The 24,064-nt window shown below is 50.3% G+C and overlaps 1 protein-coding gene across 1 annotated transcript in view; it reads left to right on the top strand.

Annotated features, from left to right (window-relative positions):
* LOC144179494 (uncharacterized) overlaps positions 1-18,776 on the top strand; it is a 49,308-nt gene extending 30,532 nt beyond the window's left edge. Inside the window, exons 3-4 of the mRNA XM_077707868.1 lie at positions 1,236-1,310; positions 17,932-18,776. Of these exons, the coding sequence (XP_077563994.1) occupies positions 1,236-1,310; positions 17,932-18,193 (337 nt within the window). The 3' untranslated portion in view covers positions 18,194-18,776. The remainder of the gene's footprint in view (positions 1-1,235; positions 1,311-17,931) is intronic.
* Positions 18,777-24,064: the final 5,288 nt, after the last annotated feature.

Raw genomic sequence — 24,064 nt, 5'->3', positions numbered from 1 at the left:
TTCATACCGGTGAAATCTAGCTAATGCAATGTCACTATCGCGAACCACAGCTCATTCACAAAGCATAAACGGGACAATGAAATTGAACTTACAGTGGTAACACTCCTGTGGAATCTTAATTATCATAGACAATGCAAACTCAAAGCAGATGCCTATTCGTATTTAATTCACAAAGGTTTTTGTCCGAAACAACAACTTAGGGCACTCCAACAAAAAACAGGCGACAAAAACATACTTGTTGCAATTAACACATTTAACAATGGTATCTCAGCGTAACCGAGAAACAAAATAGAAAAGGTGGCATATTAAATCCGATCACGTAGCTAAGCTACAGCTCGTACGCATTCACGTTCAAAAAGTGCGAAAATTCTGTTTCTTGTATTTGGCAACTTGATCACAATTTGGGTGAATACGCTTGCGCCCTACATGGACTTGGGACACACGGCTCGACATTTATGCTCTAACGAAGAGCAGTGCACGACGTCGCGCGGCTTGCGTTTCGCCCCGTGCATGCTGTCCATGGCGTTAATGTCATGCGCTAGGCACAATATTTACAACTTGCTGGCGTAATCTACGAGAAATAAACAAGGAGTTATCGCATCAATGTCGCAGACACTGATGCGATAACGTGGGTAGCACAGACACAGGAGGGACTAAACGGTAGAACGAGAACGGTAGAACGGCACTTCACGCTCAAGGCCAAACGCCCACACACGATGATGACGACAGCTTCGTATCATACAGCGTACTGCAGTAACTGCAGCGGCGGTTGCTTACCGGCAACGCGAGCGCTCACAAAGCAGAAGAAAAAGCACCGTAGCGATTGTAATTACCGAGCATGTTAAGAACACTGCACACAACACGCAAACAAGGAATACGACTGAACGGCACTAAAAATCGTCCTCACAGAGCCCGACGACACCGACGGTTTGACGCGAACAGCGGAGGCTGCCATTTTGGTAGAAGTTCGTAAGCGTGGAAGAACATGTTTTGTGATTTCTTCCGTGAGCGCGGCGTGAAGGCGGTCTACCGCGACGTCACGTTGATACGGCGACACCATTGGCTGGATGGGGGTCCTTTGATGAGGAAAAGCCGCATTTTTCTTGAGTTGTATCCGAGTATAGTGTTCCTGTGGCTCTTGGTTTAGCGGCAGGCGGCAGAGTGCTGCTAGTGTGCTGTGCCCGCGGGGTCCCCCGCTGTGGCTGCTCTTGAGGGCCCTGTTGGTGCCTTTGCAGGTGGGACCACAATGGCTACCGGGAGCTGTACCCCGAGGAGTTCGAGTCCCCCAGGCGGCGGCGGCGGCGACGGCGGTGAGTGCGCGACGACTGCTCTGTCCTTTCGGCACGCCCTGCTGCTCCTCTGGAAGGGGGCATGGTGGATGCGTTTCTTTAGACACGGGTTCTTTGAAAGGTTCACTGACGACTGGGACTTGCCGCAGTATTCCCAAACACACACAGTGCAAACACTAAGGCTGCAGACTGGATTACAGAAGGAAGCCAGTGGCAACTCAAAGCTGAGCCAAATGCGCACGAAACTAAAACAATAATTCCAAAGGAAACGCAGAGAACAGGTCCCACCAAATGTTCGCCCCAATGAGGCAGAGTCGTCTGGGCGTTCGTGTGACGATGTGCTGAGGTACGATGAGGCAATGATGACAGCGTCGCACGTGCTGGGACGTCGATGAGGAAGACGACGCCGTTGTCCTCATAGCAAGCAGTCTTCTGGGCACCCGTTCACGACCGGGTGCCAGAAGACCGCCAACTGGAAACCGGTAACCGCCAGTAGATGACGAGCACCTGGCCACTCGTGGTCCAAGGGTGAGGAGTTGAACCTCAGCCACAGGATGCCAGGGCCCCAGGGGCCCTCACAGGCCCGACAAGCTTCAGGTTGGCCACCTGGACAAAATGCGGCCCCTTTCACTCTCCCCCTTCCAGCCGGCACTCCCTTCTCTTCCCCTGGGGCGGGCTCCCACAGGCTGGCCCACATCATCGCCTCGTGCTGCTTTTTCGGTGCAGCCGCACTGAGGGCAATCCCCACAGCTTGCATTTGCACCACGCGCACTCCGTTGACTTGTGCCCGCGGCGTCGGCGTCGCTTTCCCCTGAAACGGGCGCGTCACCTCATATTAGTTTAAAATGGGTTTTCGCGTGAAGGAAAAAATGTCCTGGTGGTGTTGTTCCGTGCTTGGATGCAATTTAATGGTCAGAAATGGCAAAGGCAAGCTTCTGTTGAAGCAAGTCCAGTGGCGATTAGGCCCCTACGCCATGCACTGCCCGGCAGAGTACTAACATGCACAAAATGTATTGAACATGATCACCTTATGGGAAATTGCGAGGCACAGCACTTTATATGTATGAACTGCCAGGGAACACTCCTTGCGTATTTGCGGACCTGCAGAAAGCTCCACCTCAAGAAAGAAGCATGTGGTAAACGCCAAGGTCACACATGACATACCTGTTTTTCCTGGCAAGCTCCTCCACGCAGCTCGGTGGTTGTGGAGGAGCATCTGGTTTCAGCAGGGACTTAGTGCTGTGAAACACCGCCTGTGGCGCTCCTCATGACTCCGGCGGCTGGGACCATCCCAAGGCGCCCAGTATGTCAGGAGCGTTCCCAGGACATGGATGGCGACGGGGGTATCACACAGTACCTGCCTGCATCGCTGCACAAGGATTGGGCACCAGATTAACCCATTAGCCTTTTATTGTAGTAGTCAACGTCAGTGCACACAATTCAGGTTGCCTTGTTCTTGTAAAAAAACAAGGCAACCTCTGGCATCCACAAGCCAGGAGGATGCCAGAGGTTGCCTTGTTTTTTTACAAAAACATCATCGCGAGCATGGCTGGCCAACAAGAAACAATATGTGAAATAATTGTTTACACCTTGATCTAGCAATTGGCTCCGCAGTTCTTCCTCCATTCTGATGGAGGCGAAAAGCGAAAATGCCCGTGTGTTCAAGATTTCAGCGCAGGTTAAAGATCCCCAGGTGGTCAAAATTATTCCGGAGCCTTCCGCTAAGGCGTGCCTCATTGCCTGCGTTGCGTCGGCCCCACAATCAGTTCTCCTTCCATCTCTTGAGTGGCATGTAGGCACAAACGCGTACCATAGTGACCACTTCCAGCCGCATTAGCATACATAGCCAAAGGCACAAGCAGTTTTATTTCCCACAAAAAGTTTGACAAACATAGGATGTTAGCACAATCTTGTGTACTGCACCACGCATCCGTAACACGCCTGTGTGTTGAAGAGGCACCCCAGCTTGTCCCGCTGTCCACTGCGGTGGCCGAGGCATTGTGCTGATGAGCCCAGGGACGCGGGTTTCATTCCAGCCAGGGTGACCACTTTTCCGGTGGTTGCACCCAGTGGCAAAGCGGCAATGCCCATGCGTCGACATTTCAGCATCCCTGGTGGTCCGAATCAAGGGAGAGTCCTGCAGTGCAACGTGCCTCGTAGCCCAGGTGTAGCTTGCGAGTGTCAAACCCAATAGTTTGAGTTTACCAAGTTGTAAACTCGTCGCGGCACACATCCTTGACGCTGGTCCTTTGCAGAGGCCTTGTGCAACCCAAGGAGTCCCTGGTGGATTGAGGCCCGTAGGCGGGCGCCTGGGCCATTCTTTGCAGGCAGCCCACGTCTGGGAACCTCCTTTCTTTCAAAGAGACACGCTTTCTTCGTAAAGCGTGCACGCCATCAGGGAAGACGGGCACCCCTTTCTGGCATGCACAATTCCTGCGCAGACACACTCGGAAACTCCCTGGTTGGCAGCACAGGATTAGTTGGGAAGGCGAGGCTGATGGGTGGCATTTTGAGCAGGTGCCCAGTTCTGAATGCTGCAGCGTGAAATAGCTGGGCTCTGAGCGGACAGAGACAGCATTACACACACTTACACGCAGACACTCTTGAAGCATTCCTACATGTGTGTGATAAGATGTGGCCAACGTCTTGGAGAGAGGCTGTAGTTGCAGCTTTCCTAAAGAAGCCGAAGGGCCCATCCTGTCCTGCAACTTGTCCCATTGCATTGGCAATCTGCCTGGGCAGGCTTCTTGAGAAGCTGGTCGTCTCGAGGGCTGCCAGGCAGGGGCGTCCAAGTCGGGTGGTCCACTAATGGCAAATTTGTGGCTTTGGAATCTGGCAGAAAGGATGCCTTTATTCACAAAAGGTATTGTGTAACAGTGCATTTTGACCTTGAAAAGACTTACACCACTTGGCACTACAGCATTCTCAGCAACCTTAAAAGGGGCCTTGAAGACACAGTGCAAGTTTGGTTTGTCAGAAAGACGAGAAAGACGGATCAGGACACGTGATCGACACCAAGCTACGTTGGCTGCGTTGTGGCACTTCGTTTGCGAGGCAGCCATGGCCGGACATTATTAACCCCCTCCCTTAAGCCTGCGGCCTCGAGCCATCCAAATAAAAACATTTGTCTGTCTGTCTGTCAGAAAGACTGCTTTGTTCCAATAACAGTGGTGCGAGTATTTTGGCAAACTTCGAACAGTACTCAAGATATCAAGGAAAACAGATGAAGTGGTACCGATTCTCCAGTGATTTTTTCAGCGATGCTCCGGCGATTTTTCTATGACGTCGCGGAATCGTACTTGTGCAGTCAGTGGCATCGGCTAGTTCTGTTTGGCCACACCTCCTGAATGCAGGCATGCGGTTGAAACACCGATGACCATGGTTTTAGTGCCGGCCCATATTACATCACTGTGGCACGAAATTTGAAGGTTTTTCAATATTTTGAGTTTTTTTCGGTTAGAAAGGTGCCTTTCATGGCTGGAGGGGAGCTGATGAGTGAATTGCCAAAGGCTAATTCTTTCAGGTTTAACAGGGTTGTGTTTTGTGTTCATGGCCCCCTCACCGTATTTTCACGCGTATAACCCGCCCCTGCGTATAATCCGCACCCCAACTTTTCAGGCCGCTAGAAAAGGAAAAAAAAAAAAAAAAAAAAAAATCCCCGCGTATTGCCTGCACATTTGATACAGGAAAGGCTGCACCAAAGCTATTGCTCAAGCAACACATCACGTACTATGTACACATAAAAAAGCGTATATTTAGCTAGTAGAACACACTGAGTGCAGGGCGAAAGTCACAATTAACTCAATGTCACTGCTCTCGCTAGAGCTATCTATCATTTGAGCCACAGTCCTCACTGTTGTATACAAGGTCACTTCACGGCACAACCCACAGGGCAACTGCACGGCACAACGCGCATTGCCGGGAAGCTGCACTAAAGGAAAAACCCCGCTTATGATCCGCACTCCTGCTTTGCCACTGGAATTTTTGCAATATTGGTGCGGGTTATATGTGCAAAAATGCGGTATGTCTTCTGGCACACTGGGCGATATGCCAAGCACACTTGGCAGTTACATTTCGACATAAACCTTTAACATGAGAGTTGGTACTGTACTCTCTATGGTTCATGTGCAAGAAAGTGGAATTCCTGTGTTTATTCATGTATAACACCCCCTTACAGCAGTGCCTTATTGAGAATCCAGCTGAGTGCAGCGCTGAAGTGGAGAGCTAAGCTCTGACCATCGTGTAAGGGGGAGAAAGTATGGAAGCAGGTGGCAAGCCTGCCCAAGAAGAGCTAGCGAAACGAAATGCAAGTTTACGTCAGCAAACTCGCGCAATGTCCAACCTCGCTGTAGGGAAGTTGAAATGAATGCGGAAGCACCTGAACTTTGCACTCAAACAGAAGCGATTTTTTTTGTGTGTGTGTGCGTTTTTAGTTTAGATACAAAGCGAAATAATAAAGTAACGTTTCAGTTACGTTTTTTTTTTTTTTTTTTCTGGCCAAAACTAGTTTTTCTTTTTCTGTCCTTAGGTTACGGCTTTTGTCCTGCTATGACATCCTGGCAGGAGATACGGGCAACATTTTGTACATTGGGAATTCGAACAGCCTGAGAAAAACAGCAAAATAAAGAATGCTATAAAAACCGACGCAGAAATTAAAAATCAAGATTGGGGGGACGCATGGCTTTCCAGATTCTGTTGGCACTCAGTTTAGTATTGCGCACGAATGCCCTTAGGCAGTGTTGAGGTGTGGGCTATACTCCGTTTCATACATCAAGTGCAACGCTGTGAAGGCTACGCAAGTAGTCCGCAAAGAAAGAAGGTGTATCGCTCCGCCCGGTTTTGTAGCCGTGTGGTCTAACGCGTCGCTCTGGAGAAGAGACGCTGAATTTTTGAGTGCATGGGTTCGACACCGCGTTCCGACGTTTCTTTTTATTTTTTTGTCACATCGTCTGCGAGTTCAATTCTAAATATTATTTCGTTCCCAGTAACTTAATGCGCGCATGCGGAAATGAACTGCACGTATGGGTTCATTGGATGCATGCCGTGCTCATTTGTGCGGGCCGAAACAAGCTCGCACCGGTGTTTGACTAGCAGTGGCGATTTTGCCGCGATTCTGCAGGATCGTCAGTTTACCTAGTTGATTCTAGCGAGAAATTTGTGCAAGAAAAACACGTTAATTCATTGATTAGTTAGCACAGTTGCTCCAACCAGGGTGAATTACCAACAGGTGTTCACTTTCAACTTTCGTTTTTGCCGTTGCCCTGATGATCCACTTCGTTGTGGGCCTGTCTTAAAACACTCAGCATGATTGATTATACCGGGCCGCCAGCAGAGCAACGGGTTCAGTTTTTTACCGAAACAGCTTGGAACCGACTTTAGCACTGCACTGTGGAGTAGCCCGAAGCACTTGGTGCGAATAACGTATCATTTGTTACTCATGGGAAAGGCCAGAAAGCATATTTCTGTACCTTAGAATACTGATTTCTGGCACAGAAACATATAATACATGTTTTAAATTTGTTATTCGCCCCTTTCCAGTCCAAATATATGCAACATTTTTGTTAATTCTTGTGCGTGATTTATTTATTTCTTCACTACAATGTTTCACCCTGGAAGCAAGAGTTATATTTTCTTTTGTGATTGAAAATAGAGCTCTTTAAGCTAGGCTCTTATTCGCAAGAAAATCATGGATAGGTCAGTTGTTTTTACATACGGAATCTTGATATGACCTGTTTTTCTGTGTTAAGGAAATGTCTATGGTATAGGTTAATACTGTGACAAAAAACAGTACTAGCTCATGAGTTGGAGATTTGTTGCCATACATAAATGCATACAGGGGCAATACGGATTGTGTGTCATACACAAATATTGCAAGAGGAGGCTGACTTTCACGGTTTAAAAAATAAACTCAAACTTTATTTATAGGAGAGCACCTCTGGTCGATTTCCTGGTGGGTTCCGACTTCTTCCTTTCGTTCCTTTCTTCCACCCAGCTTTTGCAGAAGTTATATGACTGTTCCGGCTGTATACACTTCACGACCGAACAGGACAGCACTGCAATGTAGTGTCTTTAATAGCACGGGTCACTTGGTGACGTGAAACCCACAAACAAAACCACACAACGAGGAAACACAGTTTGCTTTGTCGCGGTAACAAAGCCTTCTCGGGGAATCGGCTCAGCATGAAGCAGCGCGAGCAGGCTGGACAGAAAGGTGTCCACGCTCCAGCTCTGCCAGTTGACCCTCCTGAACAAAGCCGCCACTGACAGGTCACACATTCCTGGGAAGTTCATCAACGATTCCCCCCGGCCCTGTCTTCGGAATTCCTTGATCGCCCGCAGGTACCTGAGGTGCCAAACAATGATGCCAAGATTCCGTATTCTCTTATCATAGGTGAAGCCCATGTTCTTCATTAACCTCCACAAGGTTGTTTTCGTGAAGTTCGGCAAGTCGTCGTCTTCGTTGACAGCCTTTCGCACACTGTCCAGTGTCGGGATCTCCCTCTTGGCGTACATGCTCTGCACTTTCAGACGGATGGCATGGACTGTGAAGCTGTCATGCTTGACGGTTCGCGTGCTTGATATCGTCACGTCGCGAGGTCTTCTCTTTGGAGACACCAAATTCCCACGCACACACTCCGCCTTCAATTTCGCCATGGTACGGGGAGATACTCCAGTGTCCTCGCTCACAACACTCAGTACTTCCTGCACACATTTCGCCGTGAAACGCATCCTGGTACGGGCGTACACATTTGCAATTACTTGCTTGGTGTTTTTTGACAACCTTGATGTGCAAACCCTCGCAAAAATGCGTACAGGAGACGCGGTCGAAGCGCGATAGCTGGACGCAATTTTTTTCAACGCTGCCTCAAAGAGTAAACAAAAAACGGCGTTCAAGGTTGCGCGGAGAGCGAAAACCTGATACGAAAGCGACAAACATAAAATACAAACTCGCATATTTCGATCGTTTGTCCGGCAATACGTGTGTTTTTTGTCAAGCTGATGATACATATTTATGCTTTAAGGTTACCGGTGAAGCATTTATTGTTTCTGGCTCACCGCAAGCAACCCACTACTTTTGGTCGCGGAAGCACACAGCGCTAAGAGCGCTAGCTTTGACAGCGTTGCACTTGATGTATGAAACGGAGTATAGTTGGTTCCACGTCACTCAAGCTACAGCGCAGCAAAAAACACACACAAGGACAAGAAAGGGACAAATGTAGCACTGATTTCCAACTGACAGTGGGTTGACATGGAAAAACATTTATAGACATGTAAGATATGGTAACACAACAGCTTAAAAACAGATAAAGTAAAAAAGCAGTACACTTCATCTGTCCGCCATTGTTACATGCGGAAGAGGTTGTGCGGTTCAATGGCAACTGCATCAGTGGAGTGGGCCGTCTACCTCGCAGTCTCTTACCACTAAGGAACTTGCATACTTAAATGAAGCACGTGTTGGCTCTGGACAGCAATAGCGGGCGGATTAACTGTACTGCTTTTTTTTGTCTTTGTTTATTTCTTTTTAAAGCTGTTGTAACCATATCTTACATGTATCTAAATGTTTTTCCGTGTTAATAAACTGTCAGTTAGAAGTCAGCGCCGCGTATGTCCCTGCATATGGCTGACCAATTCTGTCGGAGGGTCGGCGAGCCGTGCAGTAGCGCAGTCAAGCCAAGCCGTCTTGTTTTGACGTCATTCGAAACAATAGGAAATCAGCAAGGAGGGTGCAGAGAGGAGGACAGCATTTTCTAATTGATTTTTCTACTGAGTAAAGTTGCGTAAACGGAGCGAGAGTGGTCATAATATGGCGTAGAGACTCCAGACCACAATTTGTGCTAGTAATCCCGCAATGTTTACAAATCCCTTCAGTGTCCCTTTAAGTATCCTGCCCATTGCGAGTTTGTAGCGATGGTACGAAGCGGTTGCATCTTGAAAGAAAGTGTAGCGATTGCCTTTCCCTGAGGAAACGAGTCTGTTCGTCTTGTGGAAACAACTTTTGAGGCTATGGTCCTCTATGAGTTCATCCTTGGGGATGTCGAAGCCCACCTATGGATAATCTTGAAGGTGCAAGGTTGGTCTTTGCTCTGGTGATGACCGAAACTTAGATGGGGTGGTGTCTTTAAAAGTGAATGACTCGTCTGTATAAGCTCCTGCTGGCCGCTTGTATCCTGTGCCTCTGTCCTTCTGGTTCGGACTTTGATTTTGAGGCCCCTGCACAGCTGGGATATTGGCTAGGATGAGATTGTACATCTTCCATGCAGGCAGTGGTTATTTTTCCGTCGAAATAAGGCATTGCAACATGGATAATCGCCTCCTGCATGGTTTTGAGTCATCTGTCTAGGAGCAGCACTGGGCAGGTCTTTCCACCTAGTCAGTCATCAGGAATCGGGAACCAAGGCACGATGGCGGGGTTGCTTCCAGAGTCCCTTAACACGGTCGCTCGCTTTCAGAGGACAAACCCTTGGACAGCGGGCATTTCTTCCACAGGAAAGATGGGCCCTTCGTGCCGCGTGCTGTCCGTCTGGATGCCAGGCTTTTCACGTTCCCATTCTTGCACATCTCTGTCTTGTAGCAGATCTTTGCAATTCCTGCCCTTGGGAACGGCCTTTGGCATGTTGCGACAGTCCACAGCACAATGACAAACTCGGCTGCACAGGAAGTGCTTTGCAGGTGGCCTCTCCTGTCTGTCAGGTCGTTTTTGGCTTGTGTCTGGCGCTTCACTTGCAGCTCTTTGTTCTCTTCTAGGAAGCAGTCGGTATGCTTAAGGACAATGCCGTGCTTCGAGCTGCAGCAGCAGAGGGACTGCTCAGAGCTTGTATGATCCTGGGGACTTGGGCCATCCTCAGCCCAGTGGTCGAAGTAGCCCGAGAGCTGGGCAGCCAAGTGCTTCCCTATCTCGCCGTCCTGAACTTCTCTTGGTAGCCTCGAGCTATGAACCTGGAGTGATGGAGCAGGTCCTTCTGTACGTTTTGTAGTCGAGTGCGTCGTTGCCACTCATCCCACCAGTTACCGTAACGGCCTCTCTGGTGAGACTCATGGCAGTGACCCACAAATCTTGCGGCCAGCCCTGTCCAGCCACTGCTCGTTGCAAACGTTGCAGGTATGCATGCAGGTCATTGCGCCTCGCGTTGAACAAGGGCAAGAGCTTGTGAGGAACAGTCCCAGCGCCAGTTTGCTTCCTTGGGGAATGCCCCGAAATGGCACATGGAGCAAGGATACACCGTATAATGGGGAATGTAGGTCGACCCCCGTACTTTGTAGCCCAAAAATGCAAAAAAAGCATCGTTTTAGTAAGGCTATAACTTGTTTCGTCTCAGATTACTCATGATGGTTGTCTGAAATGTCGTCGGACTACTGCTCCCCGCTGGCTGTCGCCCACACTGCAAGTCGTACTTGATGCAGTCCACGGAATTGCTTATACAGCACCTAAACACTCACAAGACCATGTCATCGTGAAGCGAGCGCAAAGCATGGGGCACTTGTGTGGAGCCCGTAGCGAGCGCCAGTCTGTGCAGGCGGCCAGCAAACACGTTGAAGTATTAATTCGTAGAGACTTCGCACTACGCTCGTGGACAAAAGTTGCCACTTCGTACAGCAGCACAGGTGCACAGAGCAGCGCCCATGAAACGAGGTCTTTCAAGCATTGCATACCGAGAGCTGCCCCTTCAGCTAACGCCATTAGCGACACTTCTTTTGGGGAGATCAAACTGGTGCAAGGCGGACACGTCGTCAGCCTTGGAAACCCCAACTTTTCTTTTGAAGGGACACTGAAGTGAATTTGTCAAGCTCCCGTTTTTGCTTGCACTGCGTAGACTGGCTCAAATTAGTACACTTTTCATCGGTTATCCGGTTGACAAATCCGTAATTATTTTACAAAGCGCGAAAGAAGAAAAACTACCATGCGCGGTTTGTGGCGGCCGCACCAACTAAGGCTGTGACGTTGGGAGGAGGGGCGCCGTGATTGGACGATGCCCAAGGTTAGCAATCAAACAAGTTTCGGTTTCGGTTTCGGTTCTGTAAAACATAACCAATGGCGTTGTTGGATGGGCATTCTCAATATCTCAGTAATCATCGTACCGCGCTTCTGCCATGTTGTCGGCTGTAAAATGCACAAGATAAGCCTCCCAGGACAGCTTGTAGTCGTAGCATTCACTAGCCGAAACCTACGCAGTGCAATGAACGCCCTCCGCGTACCCGCAGACGCCCAAATGACATGCGCTTTTCCCCCATATTTGGAGCTTGCCTCCCTCATGCCTGTGTCGTAAAAAGGGTGTTCGCACCAGGACAAGGGTCTGTTCATTCTGGCATGTGCCCACTGCCTGCAAGCAGTCGGTGCTTATGGCAACAGCACGCCAACAAGAACTCGCTAGCGCGCCAGTGCCAGCCTGCGCGCGTTTTGTGAACTAGTTCGTGTAGCCATGAACGTTGCGGCCAAAAAAAGGTGAACTCAATATAGAAAACATCGGCGGAAATCAAAAAAGTTAACTTACAAAAAAAAAAGCATGTACCCGCGGGGATTCGAACTCGTGACTTGCAAAACACTTGCGGTGACATACCTAGCACCCCAGACCACTGAGCCACGGAGCAGGATGCGGAAGACGTGCTAATATAGGGTATATATTGTACAACCGGTTTACACTTTTATTTAGTTTTGGCATTTCAAGCAGCGTAGGTGACTATTTGTTGCACTACGCTCGTGCAGTAAGCATCGCCCGAGTTTCCACAGTAGCTCACGTCTAGCAATTGCATTTCGTAGACGTAAAAGCGTTCGCAGATGCGTAGTCGTGCTGCTGACCGCTGTGCACTCTTGCTCCGTGCCGCTGTGCTTGTTCGCCCAGCGCAAAAAAGTGCTTCCCGCGCCCTAGTTTTACGCTGTACAGTAAAAATATCAGTTGATTTTATTTCCTTAGTACCTATATTGACTTCGCTGATTCTTCTCCCGCCTTCAAGAGGCCTTATATTTTCCTACTGGCGTACCAGTCAGCGAAGCGTCGCATGTGGGCTTGTGCAGCGCTTGTGTGAAGCGACCTTGACTTGGAGCTAGATACAGTGTACAAACAAACCAAGTAAAGAAAGGCACATTCTTCCATTCACAAACGTGTCCCGGCTTCGTTTCAACTAAGCGAACGAATTGCGACCTAGCAATTTTTTTAACCTCCTTGATTGCGACGACCCGCCGGCGGCCGGCGGACGAAACGCTGGGCCGACTGACTCTGTCTGAAGGCCGGGGAGCCGTTTAGTAGCGCAGCCAATTGCCAGCTCATCCCCTCCTGACGTCACACGAAAACGCCACAGAAAATGGGCGAGCGTAAAGAGAGGAGGACAGCATTTTCGAATTAGTTTTTCTACTAAATAAAATCGCGTAAACGCGCCTAGAGTGGTCGAAACGTGGCCTGGGGACTCCGGACTACAATTTGCGCTAGTAATCCCGCAATGTTTACATATCACTTCAGTGTCCCTTTAAATGCTGCTGTGAACTAGCACCAAGTACCTAAACTCATTTTGAGCAAGAAGAAAACAGCACGCACACATTCGCTGACAGCGAGGGAAGCAACAAAACAAAGATGCCATGGAGTCCAATCGATTTCAGTGGCAATGGTGCCTTTGGGGTTTGGATGGGCTCGATGGGCTGCCCAGTCGCTCGATGACAGGACCGCTATATGGATCAAGGGGTGACTTTTCGGCCAATTTTTCGGTAAAAAATCTCGACCTAAATTCTGCTTCATACGGTATATGTAGTGTATAGGAGGCGAAACAGCCCATTGCGCCGGGCAAGTAACCAGACAATGTCGCAATGGCAACAAACGCAGACTGCCAAGCTTTGTAGCTGCAACTGTGAAGGAGAGGGCAGCGGCACCTGATGGGCGAAATGATAGTGGCCACAATTTATTCGGGGCTGCACAGTGGAATGCCGATTGCGGCAGCCATGCAGTTTCTCGTCCCGCAAAAGGCTCAGCCTAGGCGACGTGCTTGTGACGTTATCTGGCTGCCCCAGGAAGTGCTAGTCCCATCCCGTCTTGTTCCTGCTCGATGTGCCCAGGGAACTTGTGCCCCCTGGCTCCCAGGTTGTGCCACTCTGTCTCCAACACCAGGAAACCTGAAAATAACATGGTCTTCAATTACCTTACCTGAATGATAGTGCTGGCCAATGCTGAAAACCTTGCAATCGTGATGTGCTGGGTTCCTAGGCACAGCGGTGTTTTGCGATATGGAATTGCAGCCCAGAATGCCGCTGTGGCCGCACTATGCTGTGATGCGGGTGGCACAATTTGTCCCATGCATAGACATGAAACCATATATATATGTATGTGATAGACACTCCACCAGCTATGACAGCAAGAGTGGAATAAGCAAAAGTAGGATACAGGCACGCAGACAAAAACTCCCACCTCCCCTCGCGGGAACCCCTGTGTAGATGCGACGCACAGGGGTTCACGTTACAGCGTTGCACAGCGGAGGAACGGCACTGGAACGATGGAGCGGAGCGGTGCAGGCACCGCGTTTTATAGCGCGCATAACGGTGAGGGGACGCGCCGGCGCCAGTGCGTCTGCCGCGACTATGACGCAACACAATCAAACACAATCCACTTTAATCCAATCCAAGCCAAGCGAATCCAATGCCCCTCGCGAGAGAGTGTTCGCTATCGGAGAGGAGAGGGGGTGAGCGGCGGAGAGCGCAGCTGGCGCGGCGAGGAGAATGGGGGAAGGGTGGACGCCGACAACGCCGGATGGATGCAGGGACAAGGCGAGTGAATGAGATGCGTTCGCACCTAAAAGTACATGTCACACCACACTTGGCACGGTACACAACTGACTCACGCAACAGTCTCATTGAAGTTGCTTTATCTAGATTGTGGGTAGATCGCACACATGTAGCACACTCGCACGTGCTTACTGGATCTTCCTGTGTGGGATCCATCGACCACCAGGGGTGAGGGGAGAAGTGCGAGGGAAGCGACTGCCCAGGCCTGTTCAGCGGAACATGCCGCACTGGAAGTGGTTGTGATGGTGATGCTGCCAGAGACACTTGCTGGCAGAGCAGGCTGATGGCGATGGAGCTGGGCTCTCCTCAAAGACACCCTGTGCAGCAGGTGCAAAGAACGCCTGTCCGTAATCCACATCCTCATTCAATGCGAGGCACCTGACATACTACTTCCCACAACTATCATGTTCCACTACACCCGGTGTTGTTCTTACCCAACAGCCCCATGCTTTCTCTTAAGTGCATCATGGATTATTTATAGGAGATTAAGTTTTTGAAGCTTGTTTTCTATAGTTCATAATCACTACCCGGTCCTATATACCAGCTGTCTTCTAACCCACTTCTCTTTTACTTTAACAGCCGGATTTATAAGGACACTGAAGTGGTCAAGCTGACGTTTTTGCTTGCACTGCGTAGACTGGCTCAAATTAACACACTTTTCATCGTTTATCCGGTTGACAAGTCGGCAATTATTTTATAAAGCTTGAAAGAAGAAAAACTACCATGCGCGGTCTGCGGCGGCCACACCAACTAAACGCTGTGACGACGGGAGGAGGTGCACCATGATTGGACGATGCCCACGATTAGCATTCAAACAAATTTCGGTTTCGGTTCTGTAAAACAACATGCTTGACATCCAACGTCATCTGATGGGCATTCTCGATATCTCAGTAATCGTCATACTGCTCTTCTGCCATGTTGTCAGATGTAAAATGCCTAAGATAAGCCTCCCACGACGGCTTGGAATCGTAGCAATCAATAGCCGAGGCCTACGCAGTGGATGAACGCCTTCCGCGCCACCGCAGACGCTCAAATGCCATGCGCTTTTCTCCCATATTTGGAGCTTGCCTCACTCATGCCTGTATTGTAAAAAGCGTGTTCGCACCAGGCCAAGGGTCTGTGGATTCTGGCCTGTGCCCACTGCCCGCAAGCAGTCGGTGCTTGTGGTAACAGCACGCCAACGAGAACTGGCTAGCACGTCAGTGTCAGTCTGCGCGCGTTCTGCGAATTCCCTCGTGGAGCGCTGAACTGTACGGCCCAAAAATGGTGAATTGAGCATAGAAAACATTGGCCGAAAACGGGAGAAATCAGCTTGCAAAAAAAAGGGGGGGGGGGGGAGGGGGGTACCCTCAGGGATTCGAACTTGCGACTTGCGAAATATCGCACCTAGCGCTCGAGACCACTCGGCCACGGGCCAGCGCGGTCGACGGTGGAAATGTAAAGTATATAATGTATAAACCGGTTTACACTTTTATTTAGTTTTAGCATTTTAAGCAGCTTAGGTGACTATTTGTAGCATAGCGCTCGTGCAGTAAGCGTCCCCCAAATTTCCACAGTATCTCACGTCTAGCAATTGCATTTCTTAGACGGGAAAGCGTTCGCAGATGCGTAGTCATGCTGCTGACCGCTGTGCTTGTTCACCCAGCACAAAAAAGTGCTTCCTGCTCCCTAGTTTTGCACTGTACGGTAAAAGTTTCAGTTGATTTTATTTCCTTAGCACCTATATTGGCTTTGCTGACTTCTCCCGCTTTCAAGTGGCCTTAGATTTTCCTACTAGCGTGCCAGTCAGCGAAGCGCGCTTGTGCAGCGCTTGTGTGGAGCAACCTGGACTTGGAGCTTGATACAGTGTACTAACTAAAAACTAAAGAAACGCACAGTCTTCCATTCACAAACGTGTCGTGTCTTAGTTTCGAGTGAGCGAATGAATTGCAATGACCCGTCAGTGGCCGGCGGACTAAACGCTGCACCATAAACACTGGGCCGACTGACTCTGTCAGTAGGTCAGTGAGCCGTGCAGTAGCGCAGTCAAGCCAAGTCATGTCCTCCTGACGTCACATGAAAACGCCACAGAAAATGGGCAAGGATGCAGAGAGGGGGACAGCATTTTCCAGTTGATTTTTCTACTAAATAAATTCGTGTAAACGCACTAAGAGTGGTCGAAACATGGCCTGTGGACTCCGGACTACAATTTGCGCTAGTAATCACGCAGTGTTTACAAATCACTTTAGTGTCCCTTTAAGTGCACTTCTCTTTGTCTCGCCTCTTGCATTAGTTTATTCCCAGCGTCCATTGCCCTTCGTTGGCCTTGTGCCTTAAAGGGACGATAGTGGCCAGTCATCAGACTTGACGTTCTGGGACAAAACAGCGCTACTGACAGGACCGAGGAAGGTACCAACAACGGAGGCTTTACTTTTGCAGTTGCAAAACTGAGGGCGAAGGATACAAAAGCAAAGGGTATAGATAGTGAAGCAACTGGGTGGTTCACTGCCAGTCTATCTTGTGCAAAGAGGCCCAGGAGGATGGCATGCGCACGTATATGTTTTTTCGCTTGAAGGTAACGGAGGCCTCTTGCTATTTTCGTCACAGGTGTGCAATGGATGGCGAAGTTGGTGCTGGATTTGAGTGAATTTGCCTACTTGCGCAGCCTGTCGACAAACTGGTTGGGCAGTATGCAGAAACAGGAGAAACGCCTTGGCCGTGGTGCGGGAAGTCGTACTTAGGCACCACAGGTGTTGCCTAACCCTTTCACTGTCGGGTGCTTCTGGCCGTGACGCACCCCCAGTGTCGGCTTGATTTCCGGAATATAAGGAAAGGAACATAGTCGCTTATTTGACTATAATAGCATCCAGAGCGTAACGCGTCGAAAGAAAAGCACGCGAGTGAGAAATCACCTTTCTTCCAGATATTTTCAGTTTTTCAGTACACTCTTCCAGGATGACGACCCCACCGTTTCAACTTCAGAATCTGACGCTGTGGAACTCCCACCCCTTCCTTGGATGAGAAACTCTCAAAATGCGAATCTGAGCTCTGCTCGTATTCTGATCGGAATTGGCAGCTCTTGTCCACATTTGAAGGCCCCGCGTGGTCGGCCATCCGAAAGTAACCGCGCGCATGGAGGGAGCACTTTCAGCAGCCCACACAACGCACAGAAATGAGCGCGCGAAAGCCGCAATGGAGTCATGTTTCGGTCTATTGGAGAGGCAGTGGTATGGCGCGGCGTAGCAAGACGCAAGGATAGAATACAAAAATGCCTAGAAACCCGTCGCAAATGGCACAACAACCCCTGCACCCGTAATTGCACACTTGCCGAATGGTCACTCATCCTGACAGAGTACAGTGCATGGAGCGACCAAGCCCCCTAGCAACGAAGGGAGGGCGTGGTCGCTCCATACTCTTCAATGTACCATTGCAGTGAGCTAGCGAGGGAAAAATATGAGCTACTGGAAACATTCGAGAGATGGCGCGAACAGTCCAGGCTATGACTTTGTGCTATGGCGCAAATTTTTGAACTCGCAATGGAGAATGTACCGGTGCGTCAGTGATGATGAAAAGGTTAAATGGCCTGGAAACTCAGATCCACCCAAATTTGGTGCTGGCAACAACTTGACCATGCATTGTGCACCCATTCTGAACGAGGAAAGAGTTTGAGTGGGCAGCCCGTCCAAGCTGCCCTGGCCCATGACAGCTGGGGAAGCTTAAAGCTCTACACCGCAATGCACCAGTGTCTTGCAGACCCGAGTAATTGGGGGCGTTGTGCAAATCGTGTACTAGGGTATGAGGGTTGGCTTTGGGTTGAAACTGCGTGGCTGCTCTGTGTCAGGATTGACGTGGCCCTTGTGGATGTGTGTGCCAAGTGTGTCCTCTCATGTTCCCGTGCAGCCGACATTCGAGCGACGAGAGCCGGGGCTGTCACCGGAGGTCCCCGCGGCGCCGTGGCTGGAAGCCCTCGAGCCGTGCCACCACTAATCGGAGCCGGTCACGGCATCGCCACAGAGACACATCGACCAGCAGCAGCAGCAGCAGTGGTAGCCGCAGCGGGCCGAAAAGGAGGAGCAGGGACAGCAGCACGGACTCCTCGTCCTCCTCCTCGTCCTCCTCTCGCAGCTCGGGCAGCAGCGTCTGGGAGGAGCGGACCTCTTGATGAGCGTCCCCACCACCGAGTGGGGGCGGCTTTCTTTCTGGGGGCTCTGTGTGCTGTGACATTTGTTCTTGGCCAGTGAAGGACGCGCTCCGACTTGTGTGCGGGTGACGCTCCGCCTGACCCGTGACACAGTTGCCAGGGGACGAGCACACAGGAAGCCAGTGGCAGCCAGAGGCTGGGTGACTCCAGGGGGGAAGCGGAACATTGAATGGAGGTGCGGTACAGGAGAAGCTCTGGCCCACAGCTGTTGTGTCGCAAGATTACCTGGCCGCGCACGGACGCTGGGGCAAGCCTTGTGCAGGGCTGCAGCATCCCTCCTCTTTGCACACGGTGGGGGGAAGGCAGTTTGCGAGGGTCCAACAGCACTCGTGCCTGTCTCCGGTGTGGCCCCAGCAGGAGCAGGAACGGAAGAGTGATGGCTTCCACCCCTGGTGACTGTGCCCGCATCTGGTCGTGTGACTGGGATGGGGGGTGGCGGTAGTGGGACTTTGTTCATTGCTCTTTGTACACGCGTGAGCCGTGCATGCCTCAGCATAGAGCACAGCCAGCGAGTGTCCCAGTAAAAGAACACTGGTGTCCAAGCTCCTTGTTTTTTCCCTGGCTACACAAATGCCCACTGAGCAGACATCACTGCTGCGGGAAAACAACGACGTTCCATTGGGCCCAGGATGCAGGTGTCAGTAAGGGGTGACCTTGGTGTGCAGTTTTCGGCAGGAAGGAAAATGGTCTCGTTATCCCTCTTTGTGGATACACCGGAAGCATTAAAGGGACACTGAAGTGAATGTGTCAAGCTCCCGTTTTTGCTTGGACTGCGTAGACTGGCTCAAATTAGCACACTTTTCATCGTTTATTCGGTTGAAAAATCGGTAATTATTTTACAAAGCGCGAAAGAAGAAAAACTACCATGCGCGGTTTGCGGCGGCCGCACCAACTAAAGCTGTGACGTTAGGAGGAGCGGGCACCGTGATTGGACGATGCCCAAGGTGAACAACCAAACAAGTTTCAGTTTCGGTTTCGGTTCTGTAAAACACAACCGTTGGCGTTGTTGGATGGGCATTCTCAATAACTCGGTAATCATCGTACCGCGCTTCTGCCATGTTGTCAGCTGTAATAATGCATAAAGATAAGCCTCCTCGGACGGATTGGAATCGTAGCATTCACTAGCCGAAACCTACGCAGTGCATGAACGCCCTCCGCGTACCCGCAGACGCCCAAATGTCATGTGCTTTTCCCCCATATTTGGAGCTTGCCTCCCTCATGCCTGTGTCGTAAAAAGGGTGTTCGCACCAGGATAAGGGTCTGTTCATTCTGGCATGTGCCCACTGCCTGCGAGCAGTCGGTGCTTATGGCAACAGCACGCCAACAAGAACTCGCTAGCGCGCCAGTGCCAGCCTGCGCGTGTTTTGTGAACTAGTTCGTGTAGACATGAACGTTGCGGCCCAAAAAAAGGTGAACTCAATATAGAAAACATCGGCGGAAAACAAAAAAAGTTAACTTACAAAAGCACGTACCCGCGGGGATTCGAACTCGTGACTTGCAAAACATTTGCGGTGAACTACACAACGCCTCAGGCCACTCGGCCACGAAGCCGGATCCGCAGGGCTTCCTAATATAGGGTATATATTGCACAACCGGTTTACACTTTTATTTAGTTTTGGCATTTCAAGTAGCTTAGGTGACTATTTGTTGTACTGCACTCTTGCAGTAAGCGTCGCCCGAGTTTCCACAGTAGCTCACGTCTAGCAATTGCATTTCGTAGACGGAAAAGCGTTCGCAGATGCGTAGTCGTGCTGCTGACCGCTGTTCTTGTTCGCCCAGCGCAAAAAAGTGCTTCCCGCGCCCTAGTTTTACGCTGTACGGTAAAAATATCAGTTGATTTTATTTATTTAGTACCTATATTAACTTCGCTGACTCTTCTCCCGCCTTCAAGAGGCCTTATATTTTCCTACTGGCGTACCAGTCAGCGAAGCGTCGCATGTGCGCTTGGGCAGCGCCTGTGTGAAGCGACCTTGACTTGGAGCTAGATACAGTGTACAAACAAACCAAGTAAAGAAAGGCACATTCTTCCATTCACAAACGTGTCCTGGCTTCGTTTCAACTAAGCGAACGAATTGCGACCAAGCAATTTTTTTTAACCTCCTTGATTGCGACGACCCGCCGGCGGCCGGCGGACGAAACGCTGGGCCGACTGACTCTGTCTGAAGGCCGGGGAGCCGTGCAGTAGCGCAGCCAGCCAATTGCCAGCTCATCCCCTCCTGACGTCACACAAAAACGCCACAGAAAATGGGCGAGCGTAAAGAGAGGAGGACAGCATTTTCGAATTAGTTTTTCTACTAAATAAAATCGCGTAAACGCGCCTAGAGTGGTCGAAACATGGCCTGGGGACTCCGGACTACAATTTGCGCTAGTAATCCCGCAATGTTTACATATCACTTCAGTGTCCCTTTAAAGGGGCCCTGAAGACAGAATGCAGCGTACATTTTGAAAGAACTAGCCGTGGTAGTTCACTGAGCTCCATTCGAACCACGAAAGGCATTTTTTTTAACCAAGGAAATGCAAGAAATATCGAACAACTTTCATATTTCATGCCATAGTGACGTAATTTGGGCAGGAGTGACAGGTGATGGGTCGGCACTGAAAACGTTGTTATCAGTGTATTAACGGCATGCACTGATCGTTCGAGTGATGCGGTCAAGCAGAAGCACAGGCCCCACTACAATCACCCAGTCGTATTTTTTGGCGGTGTTGTGAGTCGGCCAATCGCACAAACGAGATTCTGTAACATTGTAGAAAGATTGAAGTGGCTGGGGAGTCGCCACTGTTCAGTACGTGTTTCTGATTAGTATCCCAAATATTTGTTGGAGGTTTTCAATAAAATGGGTATTTGTTGTTATCAGGAGAAAATAGCCCCTGCAGTGAACCTATCTTGTATTTTGTCTTCATGGCCCCTTCCAGACCAGCGCTCGTGAGGAAGAAAATCGCATCCACAGTGGTGCACGCATTATGCGCGGAGTTATAAATTCGCCTTCAAGACGTTTAGTGCCTGTATCTCTTGAAGCCAATGAGTGGGCCTCGTGCAATGCCAATAGTATAGTCCTGGACAAATGAAATGCGAACTTGGAAAATAGGAACCAAAACATGCAAAATTGAGAAATACTGATCGTTGAAGTCCAGTAGAGGCACGCCATTGGTATACTTGGAAAGCCGCGTTTCCCAACTTGTGACTAAGCCATGTGCTGTTTTGATTTGTACGGAAAGAAATCCCACTGTTTGTGTGGTCTGGTTCATGTTTTCGTGCTCGCGTTTTATGACTACAGCATTGTAGGTAGAGGCAACCAATCGGTGAGACTGGGATGCCTGGAACCCAGAAGCTCTAAAAAATTTCTTCAGCAAGACTGTTCATTTCTAATCCCCGCGGGCATCCACTGTTTGTTCCTGAAGGACTGCTTGCCTCTGTATTGCGGCCGAAAAATCCTTGTGGCAAAGCCAACTTTATTACAAATGCTTCATAGCTTGTTTGATGAAATATATGTGTGAAACAAATTACATTACAAGTGGCCACTAAGGTGACGGTATCATTATCCGTTTGCTTGTCATAATTGTGCTAGGGATCAATTGAAGTGCTAGGAGTTGAATGAACACAATTGCTGCCTTGGTTTCTATTAGATGATTTGTTAAAAAATATGTCCGCGCACGTTGTACAGATGGTTAATAGCGGGGCTGTAACATGTGGCCAGTGTTTACCCGTAGCACACTCATTTCCAAGTAGCATGTGGCTGGTGGTTAGCACTGCCCCGTTGATGCTTCTCTGTCCGTTTTGTAGATATTTAGTATGAGGCAATTTGCTTCATGCAGTTCTGCTTTAGTCGGATTTAGGTATGGGAGAGAGTATGTGATGCGACTTATCACGAAGGCATGAATTAGTCGGAGACGCTCAAATTCGGTCATTCCCTTGTTGCGGGCTGTTATGCGACGGATGAGGCCCATAGTTTGATTGACATGAGAGGTGAGCTGGGAAATGTATCGGGTGTTGGCTCTGTCGCGTTGTATGATCAAGCCCAGTACTTTAAGTATAGAGACACTTGGCACGGAATTATTCTGAATTTTGATCGCTATATCCGGAGTGTAGCAAGACCGGCGGGGAGCAGGGAGGGTCATGAGCTCCGACTTAGTTGACCCCGCACGGGGCACCTTGAGCAATCTTGGTGACGGTACTGGCGATACCGCGGACCCCGAGCCCCCAAACATAAGCTGGATCCAACCGTGGCGATGTGTTTATAGGTGGAGGGTTAGAAACCACGAACGGTGGCCGTCGGAGCCCAGGTCAAGCTCCGGCGGATGGGCTCCCTGTCTGTTCACCAGGCAGGGAGCTCCGGGACCTCTTTGGCTACCAGGGTAAGGTCAAAGGAGAAAGTACCCCCGTCTCCCTGCTTTCCAATGTGTCATATGGCATTTTCCAAACCCCCCCCCAAACGTGATCGGCCCCCGAAAAGGGGCCGCACCGAAGTTTCGTTCCCACCACTTCCCAACTTGAGTATTTCGAAACCGAACAACTACCCTCGCTTCTTAGTAATAGAATCAGTTGACCAGTTGAACCCTCTTGCTTCAAAGTCAGTATTTCTCGTCTCCAAATTTCTTGAAGGTGTCATCGGCGAATCATATAAAGCCAAAAAACAAAGAACCGGTGAAATCCTTGTTGAAGTCAGTAGCCAGAATCAGGCTGATAAACTACTTGCACAAACCCGCATCGCCGATCTGGTTATCCGAGTCACGCCCCACCGCAGCCTAAACAGCTCCCAGGGCGTGATTTCCGAATATGACCTAATCAATGAATCTGAAGCTGACCTGCTGGAGGGCCTTCGTAGTCAGGGCGTAACAGCGGTCAGGCGCATAACCATCCGCAGAGACGATAAACAAATACCGACAAAGCACCTCATCCTAACCTTCGACAAGGCGACCCTTCCTGAATTCATCAACGCAGGTTACATTCGTTGTTCAGTCCGGCCTTACATCCCGAACCCACGGCGCTGCTTCAAGTGCCAACGGTTCGGGCACGGCACAAACACCTGTCGCGGCCGACTTACCTGCGCAAAATGCGCCCAGCACGATCACCCGGCCGAAAACTGCAACGTGCAACAACTTCTTTGTGTAAACTGCCAGGGTCCACATGCGGCCTACTCCAGAAAATGCGAAAAGTTTCAATTAGAAAAGAAAATCATTAACATCAAGGTCACTGAAAACATCACTTTCCCAGAGGCGCGAAAGAGGTTCGCCTCTTTCCCTCTGGGGAGGTACGCCGACGCAGCTCGCCGGGGGGCGGAGCGGCGTCTGGTTTCGGCGGGGACCCAGTACCGCGAGTCGGATTTGGTCCCGCCCCCGCCCCCCCCTGGGTTGCCTCTGGCAGCCCAACCCGCCTCCGCACCGCTCGCTGAGCCAGCAGCGGCTGTGGTGGCATCCACGTCCGGTGGGGATACTGCTGCACCCACCGTTTCCCCCTCTCTACCGGCCCGAAGCACACGCGAGGGGCCGGACGAGATGGAGACGGAGGCAGTCGCAGCGACCCCCTCCCCCGCCTCACTGCCTGTGCCATCTGTGGTGCTCCCCACGCCTTCGGCACTGGCAGCACAGGCAAAGAACACCCGAAAGGGTACCACGTCAAGGGGGCCCAGTCCGCTGGGCACCCCCTCGCCTTCAGATGATGACATGGACGTCGAGCCCTTCCGGCTTTCATCGCAGCGGAAGGAACGGGCTGCGACGTCCAGGTCAGTAGAGAAGGCCAGAAAACCCCTTCCAAGAGTCCAAGCCCCGAAAGACCCTACATAAATAGTCACACTCCAGTAGCTCTGAACACATAATAATGGGAAGAGAAAA

Source organism: Haemaphysalis longicornis, unplaced genomic scaffold (genome assembly GCF_048455015.1).
Source record: "Haemaphysalis longicornis isolate Haplotype H1 unplaced genomic scaffold, Haemaphysalis longicornis Haplotype H1 scaffold_4, whole genome shotgun sequence".
Lineage (NCBI taxonomy): Eukaryota > Metazoa > Arthropoda > Arachnida > Ixodida > Ixodidae > Haemaphysalis > Haemaphysalis longicornis.
This window is presented reverse-complemented; position numbering and strand designations above follow the sequence as displayed.